The sequence below is a fragment of the Biomphalaria glabrata genome, chromosome 7 (genome assembly GCF_947242115.1).
Source record: "Biomphalaria glabrata chromosome 7, xgBioGlab47.1, whole genome shotgun sequence".
Lineage (NCBI taxonomy): Eukaryota > Metazoa > Mollusca > Gastropoda > Planorbidae > Biomphalaria > Biomphalaria glabrata.
In genome coordinates, this window is record NC_074717.1 from 25,106,389 (window position 1) to 25,126,473 (window position 20,085).

Sequence of the window (20,085 nt, forward strand, 5' to 3'; positions counted from 1 at the left end):
TTTTTAAAAAGACAGGTAAATGCAATATTTTTCTCTGATGGTGCTTTAGTCTGTTATGCATCACAAAAGAATGTTAGTTTAAAGTGCAGTAGTCAATATGATGTGGATTAACTGCACATAGAAATCAATGATAGAAAATTGTGATATTTTGAATGACAATTTCTATGATGACAATTTATGACTTTATAATATTTGATATTTTTTTTATTAAACTCACTTAATGGACAATCTCTTAAAACAATGTTTTCCTTTTCTTTATTTTGTTTTTGTTTAAAAGTTCAATCATTTTATACATACCAAACACATATTGTCTAAGAGCGTCAACAATTTACAGAATACATATAACAAGTTCATTATATACAAGAGATTTAACATGTGTTTATAGTCAATCATAGTCCTGAGTGAGTAGCAGTGATCCATACTGATTCTCCAGAATTTTCAACACATCTCTTTGATACTGGTCTACAGCATTCAAAGGACAATAGCCATCAAGGCTTGATCTGAAATAGCAAAATACAGTTCTCATTTGTTTCATTAAAACTTTCAGGTTTCTTTTCAAGAAACTCATTCCCCAGATTAGTTCAAAAATAGCTAACTAAAGGTTAGGAAACAGTTTCCTTAATGAATAGAAGAGTTTTAATTGCATAACTGAACTCAATTAAAAATATCTAATCAGTGGTACTCAAACCTTTTTTTTGTTAGAACTTGCCCATGGACCCCAAATTGTAAAAAGCTACTATATAAATTGCACACGTAAAAAGGTTTAAAAAATGAAAGACTTGATGAGATTTTAGGAGTGTATTTATGTCCATCTCAATGTTTGTAAGTAGAAACCATGAATCTCCACGAGCACAAAACTCTAGTTCATTTCATTTATTTGTGCTGAGTTTCCTAAAGGCAGTGAATGTACCTTCTACCAAATACTGAACAATAGTTCATCATACATGACGTAAAACAGAAATCTGTTTTTGTAACCAGACTTTGTGGTCTCCTTGTTCAAACTTTGTTTAAAGTTCCTCCTTTGTGGATATTTTAATAAGCTGTTTCTGTACTAATATGGAATCACCTGGGATTGTGGACTGAGTTTGTCCACTCTTAAAAGGGTTCAATACAAAGTCGGAAATATCCAAGTCTTTAAATCTTTGGTTTAGGTTGTCATGGATCTTAATAGACATTAAACAGTACTGAGAAACGAGTTGATTGTTATTCCAGTTATTCGATCAGATAACTGATAAACTATCTTTCAACAAAAGTAACTGGTGTACGATTTTCATCTTTTTGCAGACCCCCTCCGGTTGTCTCATGGACTCATGGGGTCACAGACCACTGCTAGGGAACTACTGATCTTAATCATTTCAGTTTGAACGAATTATGTATATGAACTTTAGTTTAAGTAAGTCTTTTGTGTAATTTAGAAGAAATTGTTCCTTTCCTTTAAATGCAATACTTGAACAAAATAATGTATTTACAAAATTGAGCCACATAATGTTCATTATTTTGTGTTAAATTTTCAATGCAATAAGTTAGACCTATATAAACCACAAAAACAGATGTTAGAACATAACTCCATTTTATTAACATAAGCAGAAGAAGACAAGAGACAGACACAAGACAATAAGAACAAACTGAAGACACACATGAGCACACTTTACATTAGAACCAAGGGAGGCCACATGATGAAAACAAAAGAGAATATAGAACATCCTCCTCAGTATGCATCCTCAGTATGCAGTTAAATAATAATCTACTTTATAAGCGCAAAATACCACTGATGATTGATCAAGAGATATTGACTGCATTACGAATTTGCAGGTTCCTTTTACCTTGATAAAGAAATAGTTTATAAAGATTTGCAATCTGACCACGACAATTCAGAATAAAATGCAAGCTATTGATCAAAACTATTTGATAAAAAAACTGCCACACAAAGGTTTCAAAAACTTAGAAGTGTGTGATGAAGGGTATTTCAATTGTAGAATGCCTGAAAACATTAGGGGTTGAAATTGTAATAAAAAAGGCAGAAAAAGAAGGGTATGTGTGTGTGTGTGGGGGGGGGGGGGAATATTTGATATTTTTGTTTTTTGGCACATCATTACAATTTAGGCCATGTAATCCCTCAAGGACTAACCCGTCTAACCTTTTTCAAGAATTTAAAAAGAAACTTTGTTTCTAATTTAAAACTTAAGATTACAAAGACAGTTTGTGTAGAAACACAAACTCAAAATCGGCCCCCGAAGTGGTCCATCCAGGCAGGTAATGAGGCAGGTATCAATATTTTCAGAAGAACAACAGAATTAAATTCTATCAAAGACAAATGACAGAGAAGAATGGAGAAAGAAGGTTGACAGATCTTGTGTGGTGCCCAAGTGGTCCAGCAGCTAAAGGATAGGTGAATGTGAATGTGAAATTAAATGCAAACCTGGCCTAACTGATGTCTTATAATGAATATCTAATTGATCTAATTGTTTTGTAAAGGGTCAATCTCTTATTGAAATAATAAAAAAAAAAACATTTTCGTAAAAAAAATAATTCCTTTAGTTAGGTATCCTATCACTGTGGCATAGCACTGCAGTTCACGAAATAATATGAAAACCTACTAATTAACTGTTGTTTTAAATTATGTCCAACTTATATGCATACTAAATAGTTTTTTTTCTCTTTAATAAAAAGTAAACATTATTTTGGGGAAAACTTAGTGGTTAGTAGGACAGAACTTACATAACGTAGCAATACAAAAGTAAAAGAAATGTTTAACAAAAAGTCTAAAACCATTAACATAAATATGTTACAAAATATGGTAGATGTGCATTTCCCCTAATAAAGAGCCTTGCATATTTGTAACTATTAATAGTGAATAGTTGTAAAAGTGGTGTATTTTTATGGAAAAATGCTTGCATAAGTGATTTAAAAAATTAGATTTTTCGCTTTTAGAAAAGAAAAAAGTAGCCGCTGCATCAGAACTTTGATTGGACTAAAATATGATGTCAGATTTTCACTATCTTTTCTAGTTTACGGGACGGACAGACAGATATTTCAAACAAAATTTAACATTATTAATGAGCAAATATCGTATATTCAAATCATTCTTGGGCAAAAACATACATACCAAATATAAACTAAATAAACCTAAGTCAAACATACATACCAAATATAAACCAAATAAACCCAACTCATCATTGTAAATTATGTAATTCTACATTAGTAACCTCTGACCTTGCTATAGTCACGATGGTTGGCCTGGGCACTAGCTCCAAGAGGTTCTTGAAAGTATTCAGAAGGGAGCTAACCTGTTCTTCCGTACTTATATGATGGGGTAGCTCAGTGTCATCTAAAGTGCAGCCAAAGTTGTGAACTTGAAGGAAAGTGACCTCTCGATATTTTGGGTCAAGCAGGACACTGTTGCAGATCAGCAGAATGTCTTCCAGCCTGTAAAATTACTATTGACAGTACATTTTCTAGGCAAGGGATATAACTGTGTCATATTTATTTTGCATAAAAAAAAAAAAACATTCATAGACATTCCTAATGTAAATGTATTCTAAATATACCAAGGAGCACAACATATAATTCTGTTCAGTGGCATCAATTTTATTTTTTTAATCAAAGATGCAAAACAGTAAATTGTGAATTTATCCAAAGACTTTTTTCTTTAATGTATAGGCCTACATTTTCTGATTTTTCTAAAAATTGTACAATGAAGTAATAAAATCATTTTTTTTTTTCTAATATAAATTCCTCGTTTATGAAGCTAACTGAAATCTACAATTGTTCATTCTATTCATTTCTTATAATGGTTCATTATTGCAAGGAATCACTCTAGTGAGCTATGCACAATCAAGTTCTTCTACTAGAAGTCCAGCTAATGTTTTGTACATTAGACATTGCACAAAATGTACATCTATTTCTTTAACTCTTCACTGGATAGAAAGAAAAAATTGAGTACTGTAATTCCCACAATTCAAAATAAAGAGATGCAAGCCAAATTTAATTTTTAGATGATTATATTTAGAAAAATTATAACGATCTAACCAAAGTTTTCACAGAGTCAGGTAGTTTTTCTTTTTATCAAAATTATACATAAGCTGTCAAAGTTCTAAGAATAATGTTTAAGACAATTTGGAACTATCCATCTGGTGTCCACCCATGTAAAGTTAGAAGAAGTTACTTACAGTTGTTTGTCTAATGAGCTGTGACTGATTGCTTCAATCTCCATGAGGTCATCAAGAGAAAGTGCCTTCTGCTGGTCAGACTTCACATGATACTCATTCTCTAGCTGGCAAAAGATATCTTCTAGTTCATCTAGTTGGGATTCTCTTTTTTTAGAAAATTGAAGTAGAGTCTGTAGACAAAAAGAGGTTGTTAATCTACCTATTAGTTCGATTCACTAAAGAGAACAATTTTATGTTTATTCATTAAGTTCTGTTTAACTTTATTAAACTCATATGGCACTGTACAAATTGAAGAGGTTTAAAAATAAGTAGGAAAAGTTAAAAAAAGAAGCTAAGATGATAACACAAAATACATATAGAAATACTTTATGCTTGAGAAAATAATTAGGATGAAATGAATTGCATTATAGATTTCATAAAAATATCACAGCCTAATACAGTCAAATAGAGCAGCTGGTTGCATGCAGCTTCAGAACAAGACAGCTGGAGGTCACTTACAAAGGCCATGGAATACACATTTGAGACCAAAAGAAATCTGCTGGCAAAATATGTAGGTCACAGCTGGGGCTACATAGCCACGAAAAATACTGCATTCCTCATTGATCTTCAGACTCAAAGACAAGTCAAAACTAAATTTATTAAATTTCAATTACTACCTGGTTTAATTGAATAGAAGTGTTAAAATTGTAAACATTCACGAAATGATAAAACTAGAGTGTTTTTAGCTTCATATAAAAGTATGGAGTAAGTTTTTTACTTTTGTACCTGGTCAGTTGTATCACATAATGCTTGGTACCCGTAGAGTCTCCTGAGTGCCTGCTCAGCCTCCGCTGCAAGAAAACCTCTGAATGGATTAGCTGTAGAGAAGAAGTCCAGGTCAATGTCCAGTATGTAGGGCCTTCCATTCAACAGGTCATTCAAGTGTGGGCCCCACTTTTGATAAGAGGAAAAAAGGCAGGATTGTTCTGAGACTACATTTGGTTCCTTCTTGGTCTCATGTGTGGAAGATCTGGAATAGATATGCAAGTTCACCGGCATAAACAGAAGAACTTCAACTAGGCAGGCATACAGAACAAAAGAAGTACTTAAACGAGGCAGACATATAGAACAAAAGAACTACTTAAACTGAACAGGCATATAGAACAAAAAAAGTACTTAAACTAGGCAGGCATTTAGAACAGAAGAAGTATTTAAACTAGGCTGGCATATAGAACAAAAGAAGTACTTGAACTAGGCAGGCATTTAGAACAGAAGAAGTATTTAAACTAGGCTGGCATATAGAACAAAACAAGTACTTAAACTAGGCAGGCATATAGAACAAAAGAAGTACTTGAACTAGGCAGGCATTTAGAACAGAAGAAGTATTTAAACTAGGCTGGCATATAGAACAAAAGAAGTACTTAAGCTAGGCTGGCATATAGAACAAAAGAAGTACTTGAACTAGGCAGGCATTTAGAACAGAAGAAGTATTTAAACTAGGCTGGCATATAGAACAAAAGAAGTACTTAAACTAGGCAGGCATTTAGAATAAAAGAAGTACTTAAACTAGGCAGGCATATAGAACAGAAGAAGTACTTAAACTAGGCAGGCATATAGAACAAAAGAAGTACTTAAACTAGGCAGGCATATAGAACAAAAGAAGTACTCAAACTAGACAGGCATATAGAACAAAAGAAGTACTCAAACTGGACAGGCATATAGAACAAAAGAAGTACTCAAACTAGACAGGCATATAGAAGACAAGAAGTACTTAAACTAGGCAGGCATATAGAACTTAAACTAGGCAGGCATATAAAACAAAAGTACTTAAACTAGGCAGGCATATAGAACAGAAGAAGTACTTAAACTAGGCAGGCATATAGAACAGAAGAAGTACTTAAACTAGGCAGGCATATAGAACAAAAGAAGTACTTAAACTAGGCAGGCATATAGAACAAAAGAAGTACTTAAACTAGGCAGGCATATAGAACAGAAGAAGTACTTAAACTAGGCAGGCATATAGAACAAAAGAAGTACTTAAACTGGGCAGGCATATAGAAAGAACAAAAGAAGTACTTAAACTAGGCAGGCATATAGAAGACAAGAAGTACTTAAACTAGGCAAACAGAACAGAAGAAGTAATTAAACTAGGCAGGCATATTGTAATGAAATGATAACGACTAGAATACCAATAATATGGCTTTATTCCACAAAATTAGACTACAGTAAACAGTGAATGAAACCAGCACGTCTAGCATACCACTGATGCAGTCTATACACACACACACACACACACACTGGACATGAAACACAACAATGGCCATGACCTTCAGACAAGCTGGACGCACGCAGAAAATCAACTCAGTTACACTACAATCACCCCGCCTAAAAGTTATAGTAACATAAACATGTAAATAATAGTGAAGGACAGCGATATAAGAGGCCTTAGTATCCCTACAGAATACTTACAGATTTACTCTAAAATTATCAGTCCCTTATGCATACAAATATTAAGACCAGTTGTCTTGAATAATAATGTAATAAGTAATACAATACGAAAAGTCTAACTAGAAAAGCTATACACTATAAAATGATCAGTTCAAAGTGTGTCATATTAAGCCTACAATTACTGAGTTAGAACTTGTGATATGGTAAAATAATTAAATAAATGTTAGACCTTATAATTAGGTCTGCTTGTTCTTGGTCTTAGGTTATATCTACCAGGACCAATACTGCCGTCGCTTGGAGTTGGTGACATCGGCGGCTCTCTAACAGGAGACTCAGCCCCTGCATTTACTTCTTCTTGATGTCCATTTTCCCCTTGTTGTACATATGTGTTAGGAGCAGCTATAGCCACATGGTCAGTAGGCACCTGCATCTGTGTGATAGGGTTTGTCTCCGGCTCAAAGTCTTCATGTTCCATATGTTGATACACCTCTGATTCTCCCTCTCTTGGAACGGGGGCCAAATGTCGCAATGACACTGTTTCTTCTCTTCCATCAGGAAGTCTTACAATGGCATACTGTGGGTTGCATGTGATTAAGTCCACAGCTATTGTACCATCGTCATATTTTGATGCACGGACTCCCTTTCTTAACAATACTTTTCCTGGTTGAGTTAACCATGTCGGGAGTGATTTGCCGAAGGTGGACGTGCGATAGAACTTGAATATTCTCTCGTGAGGTGTCTCGTTTGTAGCGGTACAGAGCAGAGAACGAAGAGAGTGCAGGGCTTGGTTTAACGCCTGCTCCCATTTGGAAACCGGGAGTCCTTGAGTTTTTAAGGCCAGAGTTATAGCTTTCCATAATGACCCGTTTAGCCTTTCTACTTGAGAGTTCCCTCTGGGATTATAAGGGGTCGTCCTGTTTGTGGCCACCCCTCTCTCGTGTAAAAATTCCTGCACCTCTCTTGACATGAATGAGGTACCTCTATCAGAGTGTACATAGTCAGGCATTCCGAATAGTCCAAATAAATTATCTAGACATCTGATTACTGTTGAAGCTGACATATCAGAACAGGCGTATGCAAACGGGAATCTTGAAAATTCGTCAACTATGGTTAGCAGGTATGTGTTCCGAGATGTAGAAGGGAGCGGTCCTATGAAGTCCATACTTAGTCTCTGGAAAGGTTGCATCGCCTTAATTAGAGTTCCATTAGAATTACTGAAATATCTGGGTTTTACTTCGGCACAGATTCTGCACTGGTTGACAACCAGCCTAACATCTTCACAAGAGAAAGGTAAGTTTTTCGCTCGCACTAAATGCCATAGTCTTGTTACTCCCGGATGACACAGAGAGTCATGGAGCAGTTTCAATTCATTTCGACTCATAGCTGACACACACCCGTTTCTAGAAAACGTATCAGCCGCTACATTGTGTTTGCCTGGTCTATACAAGACATCGTAGTGGAAACAGCTCAGTTCCAGTCTCCACCTTTGAATTTTCTCATTCTTTATTTTCCCTTTGCTCTGTTTGTCATACATGAAGGCTACAGAGCGTTGATCCGTGACAAGGGTAAAGCGATTTCCTACTAAGTAGTGGTGCCATTTCCTTAAAGATTCTACAATGGCGTAGGCTTCTTTTTCTATTGCTGAGTGCCGCCTTTCACTTTTCGAGAGTGTTCTTGAAAAGAACGCCACGGGGCGGCCATCCTGGTTGAGGGTGGCAGCTATTGCAACATCCGAAGCGTCTGTTTCAACTGTCAGAGGTCGAGTATAGTCGATGGTGAAGATGGCAGCTTTCTCCAGCTCCTGCTTTAATTCGTTAAGGGCTGTCTTTACTGTTTCTGAAAGAGGGAACGACGTGTTATTTGCCAAAACATTTATTTTGTTAGAAAAATTTGGGATCCACTGTGAGTAGTACGCCAACATGCCCACGATCCGTTTTTGTGAGCGCATATCATGAGGGGGAGGAAGGTTTCTTAAAGCCTGGAATCTTTCAGGGTCTGGCTTGAGAAGGCCTTTAGAAATTTCGTATCCCAATAGGCAAACTTTGTCAGTGGCTATCGTACTTTTGTCTTCATTAAATGTGATCCCATACTTTCTAGAAGCATCTAGAAATCTTTGCATATTCTCATCGTGCGACTCTTGATCATGACCACATATCGTTACATTGTCCACGTATGCAAAGGTGTCCTGCAACTTTTCATTCTCAATAATTTGATTTATTGTTCTCTGGAAGCATGCAACTCCGTTGGTAACACCGAAAGGGATGCGACAGAACTGGTAGAGTTTGCCACATGCCTCAAATGCAGTAAACGGTCTTTCCTCAGTCTTGATTGGTATTTGATGGTAGGCACTTTTGAGGTCTAGAGTACTAAAAACGGAATAGTTGGATATCCGTTCTACCAGTTCATCGACTCGGGGCATTGGGTATGCATCCAGTAAGGTGAAGCGATTTATTGTTTGACTGTAATCAATGACCATCCTTCTTTTATGTCTCTCGTTTGTTGTCACAAGCACCTGTGCTCTCCAGGGAGACTTTGAAGGTTCAATGATTTTGTCCGAGAGGAGTTTTCTAACTTCAGACTCAATAAATTTGTTATCACCTATTGAGTGCTTTCGGGACTTAGTAGCCACTGGTCTGCAGTCAGAAGTTAGATTACTGAATAGGCTCGGTGTTTCAACTCGTGCTGCTTTAAGACCACAGATGTGTAGAGGATTGCGTTTTCCTCCGTACGGTATGGTCAATTCCTTATGAAGACTTATAAAGTCTACACCAAGGATTACATCCGAGCACAATCCAGCAAGTAGAGAAAGTTTGACTTTTTTGTAGTGTTCTCCCTTGTACTGGACATCGGCAAATGTATGTCCTAATGTCTTTTCAGAAAGATGTGTAGTGGCCATGAATATTCTGTTTGTAGACGGACGTACTGGCCATTTATTTCTCTTGACGATGGCTTCTGATATGTAGCTTTCACAGCTGCCAGTGTCTATGAGAGCTTGCAACAGCAACCCGTTGACGTTCACTTGTGCCGTAGACTGTGTAAGCCCAGAGAAATGCGTTGATGACAAGGTACATGGAGTTATCACACTGGTCAGTGATATTTTGCTGTCAGCTTTGTTGGCTGTTGTTTTACTTGATTTACAAACAGTTTGGAAGTGTCCCTTTTTACCGCACTGATGACATAATGCATTTCGAGCAGGGCATTCAGTTCTAGAGTGTTTCCTCCTACCACAAAAGTAGCATAGCGACTTAATGGCATTTAATTCCTGGTCTTCATTAGAAATGTATGTTTCTAGATGGGAGCTAGTTGTTTTCATTGCCCCACAGGAGATTTCGTTCGTTGAATTGTAAGCCTGAGCATGCGTTGTCGCTGTTTCTAACACTCTAGCTTCGTCAAAAGCGCTTTGTAGAGTAAGAGATGTCTTTTCCAGTAACCGCTGTCTAATAGTGTTGGATGCCAGACCCGTTATGAAGGCGTCTCTAATGCAAATGTCTCTGTGCTGTTCAGCAGTTACTTCTTTAAAGTCACAGTCCCGGGCCAGGCTTCGCAACTTTAGCATAAAGGACTCTACCGTTTGGCCCGGCTGCTGTTTACATGTAGCAACCAAATGTCTAGCAAAAATGTCATTCTTTACCTTAATATAAGTAGTCTTGAGTGTGTCTATGGCCATCGAATAGGACGATACATCACTGATGAGCATATAAACCGTAGCAGATACGTGATTCTTCAACAACTTTAGTTTAAAGTCTTCATTAATATCCTTGATGGACGAAAGAAAATTCTGAAATGTGTCATACCAGTGAGTCCATTTTTCTGAGGCCAGAGGAGCATTAGGATCAATGTCCAACTCTTTCGGTCTGAGTAATTTATCCATTGTAGAGTAAGGAATCCAACACTAATCCAGATACATAATTTTGTCGAATAAATTGTAATGAAATGATAACGACTAGAATACCAATAATATGGCTTTATTCCACAAAATTAGACTACAGTAAACAGTGAATGAAACCAGCACGTCTAGCATGCCACTGATGCAGTCTATACACACACACACACACACACACTGGACATGAAACACAACAATGGCCATGACCTTCAGACACGCTGGACGCACGCAGAAAATCAACTCAGTTACACTACACATATAGAACAGAAGAAGTACTTAAACTAGGCAAACAGAACAGAAGAAGTAATTAAACTAGGCAGGCATATAGAACATGATGGCTTATTGAGGTAAATAGGTGGATATGAAAGTGAAGTTCTCAGGATTGTAATCTTGTCTCATTGGTTGAGGCTTTCTTATGCTTCACAGCAATCAAGTTAGTCATGTCCTACTTGAATGTTGTAATTCAAAATAAAGAGATGGCAACTACTTTCTATTCTCAGACATGACAAGCCCCAATTTCTTGAATATAATACACTCATGTTGAAAGTTATACATTAGGTATACATTTCTGGTCTAATGAGGAGCATCTAAAGTTTGGCAGTAATAGTTCTTATAAAAAAAAATTTGTTGACTAGTCTTTAATAATATGTTTTTTTGGAAAATATAGTTTAAACATGATTTTTCTTATAATATTCAAATTAAGAATATGTCTACAAACCTGTGTTCAAGTTCACTCCATTGGTCTGGACGCAGCTCCGCAACTGTCAGTCGAACATTGCTACATTCTTCTAGTTTTTGCATGGGTCTAAAAAGACCATCAGTCAAAAAGTAATTTTCTTTACAGTTGAGTCTAGAATCAGAGTAAAAAAGAGAAAAGAAAAAATATTTTTGTCAAAAAACTGACATATGATATTTTTTAATGTAAAGGGAGATACTCTAATTTCAAATATTGTGCATTCCACTTCTCACATAGTTAAATATAAAGTTTTCTAGTGGGATCTAGAAATTTATAGGGAATGAATTATGTTTATGTGATGTGACTAATGCAACAACCAACTGACTTGACTTTTTCAAAGAAGTCAGTATCTTATTAAACAAGATCAATAGAGGAATGATCTCAACAGAAGTTTAAATAAGAAAAAAATACTTTAAAAAAAACAAAGCATATATTAAGTGTAATTGTATAAATTAGTTTGCATCAGCCGTGGGATTAAGGGGGAGAAAGGGGTATCTAGGTGTTACCGAGATTGCATAAAAAAAAGTGTTAACTCAGGGCTCAAGCCTCTTCAAGGGAACTATTTCAATTTATACCATCACATCTGTCAAGTATGATTTCTTTCCCTTGTTCGATACCAAACATAATAATTAATTAGCAATAGTTAATTAATTAATTGGCTATTTATCAGGTACAAGAAATAATTGTGCAAAATTACAACTTGATCCGAGATTGGGTGTGGGAGAAATATTGTGCACAAACTTTTTACCAGAAAGACAAACAGAGTGCTTTTTAAAAATGAACTGAATCTGCATCAGGGACAATCAAGGTTTTTACCCTTTAGACAATTTAATTTTAATTTTTGACCTATGCAGTTTAAAAAAATCTTCATTAACTTAGAGCCTAAGCTAGAGAGCACCAAGAGGTAGACAGCAATTGTGAACTGAACAAATACAGTTTTATAAACTGTTATTCCATTTGGATTGAACATTTATAACTAATGAAATATTTAGGAAAATGCTGTGATATAGAATATAAATGAGAAAAAATAAAATATTGTTATAAACTTGGTGGTGGCACAGAGAGGGGTAGTGGTGTGTGTGTAGTCAGCCGACGCAAATCGCCCCAGGCCAGCGCTAGAAGAGCAGTCAACCATGACGAGTTAGGACTGTCAGCCGAGTCGAGTGTCAACAGGACAGTTCGGGAAGGATCACCGTTGTGAACAGAGCTCAGGAGCGTCACGAGAGTTGTAGTCATCTGACCACCTAGAAACGTCAAGCGGCATTCTGTCCGGTTCGAGAAGGCCAGCAGGGACCCTATGTAAAGAGCGAAGGTATCAGAGACCAGTCAGTCACAACTTCCCGATCGGATCGGATTGGATCGGATCTACTATGGCTCGTCTGAAACTGCTGTATGAACTTGAATTTAGAGAACTGAAGCAAGAACTCTGTGGATGAAAACTGAAGGCATGTGGAAACAAGGAAACTTTACAAGCATGCCTCCGAGAAGACATTTTGGAAGAAAAAGAAGATCTGGACACATATCTTTTTGAAGTCGAACCTAACTTGCTGGAACAGCTCACCAGTATCATGCAGGAACAGATTGCAGCTATGCAGGGACAGATGGCAGCTATGCAGGGACAGATCACCAGTAGCAAACAGGAGCAGATGGCAGCTATGAACTCGGGGCTGGAAAACACCAATTCCAAGATAGATGCCATGAACACCAAGATAGCCGCCATGAACCAACGCATACCTGCTGTGGAGGAGAGAATCATCAACTCAGATGTTCGTTCAGATGCTAAAGCCAGAGAGAGGAGCCTTGGTGGTGATCATGAGGACCCATTGAAACCTGACGAAGCCGTTGAGAGACATATGCAAGTCGAGAGATACCAGCCAGGTCCGAACCTAACAGACGTTGGTCCAGCTGCCAAGACTGGAGAGGAAAGTCCTGATGGTGGTAAAGAGAATCCAAGGCAGTCTGACGTTGACATTGATGGACATTTGAAAGACGAAAGTCATCGACAAGGTCTGAAACAAACAAGTGATTGGCCCGATACTGAGACGAGAGAAAGAGGTCCTGATGGTGGTGAAGAAAGCCGAATGGAGCCTGAGACTGAAGATGCAGTGGAGTATTACCAACCTGCCCCACGAGCATGCCCTCCAGACAAGGCTGAAGATGATGACCTGTCCCACAATTCCCTGTCCTGTGGATTTGAAGCCCATCCCAGTCCTTCTTCGCAAAGCCCTATGAAGCCACCTCTTTGGTCAACAATCTTGGTAATCCCTGCCCTTACATCCTATACCTCTTCATGTGTCAAGTGGCTGTCCTCAGTACCGACAGACAAGAGAGCGATGCAACCAAAACGTCACTGCTAAAAGACGACGAGTTACGACTGTCAGCCGAGTCGAGTGTCAACAGGACAGTTCGGGAAGGATCGCCGTCGTGAACAGAGCTCAGGAGCCTCACGAGAGTTGTAGTCATCTGACCACCTAGAAACGTCGAGCGGCGTTCTGTCCGGTTCGAGAAGGCCAGCAGGGACCCTATATAAAGAGCGAAGGTATCAGAGACCAGTCAGTCACAACTTCCCGATCTACAGTTCGTTACAACGGCTCAGTACAAGTCCGAGACGAGACAGAGAGACCAGTGCAAGAGTTGATACGGCGGAGAGATATTTGTACAGTCTTGTGTTACGTGCTGCCAATTGTACAGTATTGGCTGTTATTTACTGACATTAAACTATTACGTTATTTTCAAGCCCAGAGTTGTCAAGTTCTTTAATTTGGTGGTGTATGGTGCAGTTTGCAGAGAGCCTGGATAGTGAGATTCGTAACAATATACTAGACTTTGGCAAAGGTTTAATTACAAAACTAGCAAGTGATGTTTGTATTTTTTTACCCACAATTAAATAATTATTTTTTTTTTACCTAAATATTGTAATACTTCACTTGCTAAACTTATTTTATAATTACTTTTCATTAAAAAAAAAAACAAGTTCACAAAATGTATTAGCTTCTAACCTGATTTTACCAGACTGAGAGCACTTGCCTATAGTGAAATTCAGTTCAGACGCTTTGATTTGATTAGCCCAAGGAGGCTTCACCCAAACAATGTGACTTACATGTTTTGCATATGTCAGTGGGAGAATCCAATTTTCAATGCTGAGATTTCTGTAACATCAAAAAAAAATTATTTTTTTTCCCTCCAATTAAACATAAAAGAAGAATCAAAAACCTAAAATATAATATAATAGGAACAGTGAATTGATCTTCATTTAAAACAGCCCTCCATACAAATATTTGTAACCAGCAAATCCATTAACACAATACCTACAAAAACAACAAAACAAAAAGGCATAAAAGACATGGTTTACATTTTCTGGAGCCCTCCTTTAGCCAAAACAATATTCATATTCTAAGCTAACCTGGTCCTACTCTGTCATCTTTCTTATCACTAATATATTGTATTTGAAAAGTTATTACCAAATTTTGAAAGTTCCTTAGGATAAGTAAACTATCAAATTTATCTGCATATAATGTAGTGAGTACAACAGCTAACGAATAGTGACAAAATAGTGGAGAGTAACAAGCCAAATAGATTATCTAATGAATGATCTTAGATTCTCTTTTCTTTGCAGCCAAGCAATCGTAAGTATTGATATCCAATTAGGTTATATTTATATTGACATACTCAATGAGTTCTCTAGACTTGAACACAACATCAGCATCAAGGTGGACTGGTAGCAATAGGTCAGGATGAGAATCCAAATGAATTACAACAATGTCATCAAATGGTAGAATCTTTGAGGCTATAGATCGATGTATATAGCGTACAACCTAAAGGCAGAAAACATAATTAGTGTTTTGATTTAGCATTCTGGTACACAGACTATGTTTCTATCATATGCAAAAACTCTTTTCTTTTGTATTATTTGTTTCATAGATATATATTTCTCCCTTTTATTTTATATTCTAATTTGAAACAAATCTAGTGGGCTTTGTAATTTGATGACTATAAATATCAGTGATAAGCTTCTAGCTGAAACAGTTCATTTTAGTGAAGGACATTCTGACTATCTCATACAGCCTTTGTGTGCAGAACCAAAAGTTCTGATTTATAATTAGAAGACCTGGATTTTTATTTTTAACTATTTGGGACTTGCTGGAGTTCATCTATTGTCAATGTATACTTTACATCAATTTGGGAAATTAAAGAAGAAGATGATTTGAGTCATCCTAGAAGATTACTAATTTAATTTAAAAGTAGATAAAACTGACCAATAGACTTTGATTTCTCAAGGGAGAAATCAGTAAAATCTCTCATAAAAATTATATTTTTTCTTTTGTTATTACTATCTAATTACAGAATAAAACAATTATGACTGAGCAATAACAAAAACAATTTTATAAGCATAAAGAAACAAGAATGTTAGGCAATTATAAGAAATTATTGATAAACCTACATCATTATGTGGTTCCACAATGTAGACAGGAAGACTTTTACTTTTTCTGAGATTTGTCATCTTATAACCTAAGTTTATCCTTTTTATTTTATTTATTGCTAATTTTGATTTGTTATAATATTATGACAAACTACCTGAAACAGAAAAGAAACATTACTTACTAAAAAGCTTAAAAAGCAAACAAGCAAAAAAAAAACAAAACATAAACACAATATTAAATAATTTTTAATGAAGACTTCTTATTATTTGGTTATTCAGAAGACGATATGACTTTTTGATGACTTCTCTGTATATAATGAATCCTACATAAATACAGGAAATACAACTCTGATTGCTTGTATTTAATGTATCTTTTTAAATAATAAATCTGTGATGTATTCCAAACATATGATTATTACCCTTTACCTTTACCTTTTACCTATCCCTTAGTCTGTTGAACCGTTGGGGCACCAGGCAAGATTTGTCGACCGTCTTTCTCCATTCCTCCCTTTTTTTTGCCTTGTTCAGAACCTCTCTCAATGGCAGGCTTGTCCATTCTTTAATGTTGTCCTCCCATCGCTTTTTCTGTCTGCCTCTTCTTCTTTTCCCTGGCACTGTTCCCTGAAGAAAGGTCTTTGCGAGCCCCGTAGATCTCGTAATGTGGCCAAAGGTTTTAAGCTTTCGTTTTTTCACAATAGTAAGCAGGTCGTCATGAGCTCCGATCGCTACAGTAACCCTGTCTCTGATTTCTTGGTTTGTGATGCGGTCTTTGAATGTGATGCCTAGGATCCTTCTGTAGCATCTCAATTCCATTGCTAGGATCCTCCTCTCAAGCTCTGCATTCAACGTCCACGACTCACAAGCATATAAAAATGTGGCCATGACCAGAGAGCGCATCAGTCTAATTTTGGTGCCGAGGGCTAAGCCCTTATCTTTCCATATTATTTTAAGTTTTGAAAGGGCTGCTGTGGACTGTGCTATTCGAGCCAATAATTCAGGTTTTGTTCCCTCATCTGAGACAATAGCTCCGAGGTATTTGAAGCTGTTAACACTAGTTAGCTTTTCCCCTCCAATACTGATGCCTCTTTTAAAGCCCTGATGGCTATTGGTCATAATTTGAGTTTTTTCGGCATTTATTTGCATGCCATATGCTGCGGAAGTCTTGTCAATGCGCATCACCAGGTCAGCTAGTTCTTCTTCTGTCCCTGCTAGGCCGTCAATGTCATCTGCGAAGCGCAAGTTAGTAATTCTTCTTCCTCCAATGCTAACAGTACCTTCATAGCCCTCGAGGGCATCTTCCATTATCCTTTCAAGGAAGATATTGAAGAGTGTTGGTGACAGTAGGCAGCCTTGTCTTACTCCAACTGTGGTTTTGAACCAGTCCCCAATATTATTGTTGAAGTACACCGCACTGGTGGCCTCCTTGTAGAGGTTCTGGATAACTTTGATTATGTTTTTATTAATGTTGTACTTTTCCATTGTCGCCCAGAGTGCTCCGTGCCATACTCGATCGAAAGTTTTCTTGAAATCAATAAAGACATGGAAAAGATTCTCTTGGTGTTGGAGATATTTCTCACAGAGTATTCTGAGGTTTAGGATTTGCTCTGTTGTGCTGCGACCTTGTCTAAAACCTGCTTGTTCTTCTGATATGATGTTGTCTGCTATCGGTTTTAGCCGGTTTAATATATAACATTTTTTAATCAACTCACTTTCCTTAGATTTGTTTCAAACTTACTTAAAGCAGAGTCATTATTAGTGCATAAGATCTAGTATTAGTTGTATAAAATCTAGATCTATATATAATAGAACCTATATGAATCATAGAATATCATTATATTTTATTTACAAAGCTTATATCAACTCGCTGTTGGGATTTAACAACATTATCAACAGCAATCAATACTAATGAAAACTGCTTGGCCTGGTTAGCCAGACGTCGGCTGATTAGAAATACATGTGACTGTCCCACATGCCATCAATCAGCGTCTTTGGTCACCTATGCCCAAGGAATCGACGGTTTTCATTGAGCATGCAAAGGCTGTCATTTTCGCAAGTCAATGAGAGACAATTCATTCTTTGGACGCAGTAAAATATCACTTGTGCAGTTAGTACAGTTTATATACTGTTGGTCTTACGATATTCCCCAGTCTGACATTATTAGTGAGACTAATATCTCCAACAATTCAGTCATTGATTGGAGCAATTTAGTCCATGGAGAATGCGAAAAGGAAAGAGTTTATATAGATAGTTAATTATATAATTTATGCCTAAAAACAAGTGTGCAGCACCGGTTTAAGCAAGTGTAACAAAACAAAATCTCAAAATACTCAAATGGCAACACCTCTGTGACATCAAAAAAAAATTTAAAATGGCAGCGTGCTGAGCAATCTTGAAGTTGCTAATGCAGCAGTAATGCTTTTTGTTGATGTCATATAAATTATAAATATAAAGGTTCTCTTTTTTACAACCAAATCTTTTAAAAACACTATTTAGATCTACATTTATTAATTGTATTTAAAATTATTTTTTGTTAATTTTCGGCAAATAATTAATTTTTGAAGCTAACATTCATGTTACCTCAAAAGTTAAAAGGTTCTATAATTATACTTACTTATATAGATCTACTAGACTAAGACTAGTAGTAGTACTGTAGTGTAGAGTGTCACTTGTAATAGAATCTAGTAGTAGTACTTAGTAGTAGAGACAGTAGAGTCTAGACCAGTGATTCCCAAAGTGGTCTACGAAAGATAAAAAATAAATTGGGGGTCTATGAGATGTCCATGGGGGTCTATGATAATAAATTTCATTTAATCAGGTAGCGGCATTAATTTTCACATCCCATTAATGTAATTATTTCCAAAACTAATCCATGATTTGTACCTTAGTTAATCCTTTAAATATGTATCATGATATTCAAACGAAAAATTGTTGCATTTAATTTCAATACTTATTTCAATAGCTTAATTTTGTCTACATGCAACTAATGTTTAACATAAAGAAAGACGGTACAGAGTTTATTATTTAAAATTGGGATTCATTCTTTCCTTGTCAAATAAGCGGTTTTATGACGATATGAATTATGCTGGAGGATCATTTGAGACAATGCCACCCTGACAAAATAGATAAAGGTTTGTAAAACTTTCGAACACTCAAAGATAAAGTTCAGAATAGACCCACAAAATACCTCTTTAACATCATATAGAGAAGATAATGGTTTAATTGTAAGTGTCTTACAACATCTCTTAACGAAAAGGAAAAACCGGAAAACACTACAGGTAAAACATTGATTTTATCAGCCGTTGTAGTTTTAAAAACTGTTTTACACAAACCTACATCAGATATTATTAAAACTATTTCTTGTAGCAACAATACAGTTCAATGGCACATTGGTGGCATGAGTTATAAAATTAAAAGCTTCTTATGTAATGCATTGCAAACGACATACATACAGTGTTTTCGATCAGCGGTATCACAGGCTCTGACAGAATGTAATGCTGTGTGATTTAAACCGGCGCCTTCGACGTTGGTCATGGAGGTCACGTTTAAACTGCCTAAGGGTCGCCGGCTCCTTATTTTTAACAGGGTTGACACACAAAACGTTTCCAGTGTTTGGGTATAGCTGCATGCAACAAAGGCTTGAAAATTCAGTTATCCTTCTGCTAGGTGGGTCAAGGCTAATGAGCCCTTCCTGCTCAAAGTTACTGGCTTAGGTGCCAGTTACTCACCTTCGCCCCTTCTCCTGTTAGTGAAAACAGTTCTGCGGATTTAATATTTTAGCCACAGGTGAAAGATCAAGAAATACACGAGAAACTTTGCTTGCTAAAACTTTTACAATGATACACAAGGCAAATTAATTACTTGATTAATTAATATTTAATGTTTGATGATTATATCATAGAACAACAAATTCCTAAATGAAACATAATACCCATAGCAATGGACAATAGACGTGCTAATAAAGGCAACATTTCCAGTGTGTTCGGTAATTCCAGTAATAAATATTAATTGTTATATGAATTCTAATTGGTTTAAATTTGAATTTTATGAATACAAAAAGATCTGGAACTTTAAATTACTTTTTCATTCTTACACTCACTACAGTTAGAAATTAGTTTTAAAAAATGGAGTTGATGAATTTGGCAAAAGCAGGGGGGTCTACCGCAAACCAGAAAACATGGCAAATGGTCTACGAGATAAAAAAGTTTGGGAACCACTGGTCTAGGACTAGGAGTCTAGACTAGATTCTAGATCTATATACATTAGTATATAATATATTTAATATAATATATTAAATATAAAAATAATAATAATTAGATCTAGATTCTAGAGTAGATAATCTGATAATTATAAATTATATATTAAATTTTAAATAATATTGTCTACTTAATTTAAAAACGTAGATCTAGATCTACACTAGTTAACAGAGTTAGAGATCTAGATCTAGATTCTA

General features: G+C 36.3%; 1 protein-coding gene across 4 annotated transcripts; it reads right to left on the reverse strand.

The window, feature by feature from the left end:
• Positions 1-232: 232 nt before the first annotated feature.
• LOC106067296 (UPF0489 protein C5orf22 homolog) lies at positions 233-20,037 on the reverse strand. Of its 4 annotated transcripts, none has more exons than XM_056034586.1 (10): positions 20,019-20,037; positions 18,247-18,373; positions 15,657-15,790; positions 14,885-15,030; positions 14,215-14,364; positions 11,198-11,329; positions 4,935-5,178; positions 4,170-4,339; positions 3,214-3,426; positions 233-500 (listed from the first exon to the last, which is right to left on the reverse strand). In XM_056034586.1, exons 3-10 carry the CDS (start codon positions 15,714-15,716, stop codon positions 386-388), a joined length of 1,230 nt encoding a protein of 409 aa, XP_055890561.1. In that variant the 5' UTR covers positions 15,717-15,790; positions 18,247-18,373; positions 20,019-20,037; the 3' UTR covers positions 233-385. The 4 variants fall into 4 exon arrangements, with proteins under 4 accessions (XP_055890561.1, XP_055890560.1, XP_055890558.1 ...); XM_056034585.1 differs by lacking the exon at positions 20,019-20,037 and adding an exon at positions 19,361-19,921; XM_056034583.1 differs by lacking the exon at positions 20,019-20,037 and adding an exon at positions 19,085-19,921.
• Positions 20,038-20,085: the final 48 nt, after the last annotated feature.

What these genes read in the sequence shown, in the direction of transcription:
- LOC106067296 (XM_056034586.1), bottom strand. Translation starts at nt 15,716, where the DNA reads ATGACAAATCTCAGAAAAAGTAAAAGTCTTCCTGTCTACATTGTGGAA. An exon ending in TTGTGGAACCACATAATGAT is followed by an intron (nt 15,031 to 15,656) that starts GTAGGTTTATCA and finishes TTCTGCCTTTAG; the next exon opens with GTTGTACGCTATATACATCG. An exon ending in TATGTGATACAACTGACCAG is followed by an intron (nt 4,340 to 4,934) that starts GTACAAAAGTAA and finishes TTTTGTCTACAG; the next exon opens with ACTCTACTTCAATTTTCTAA.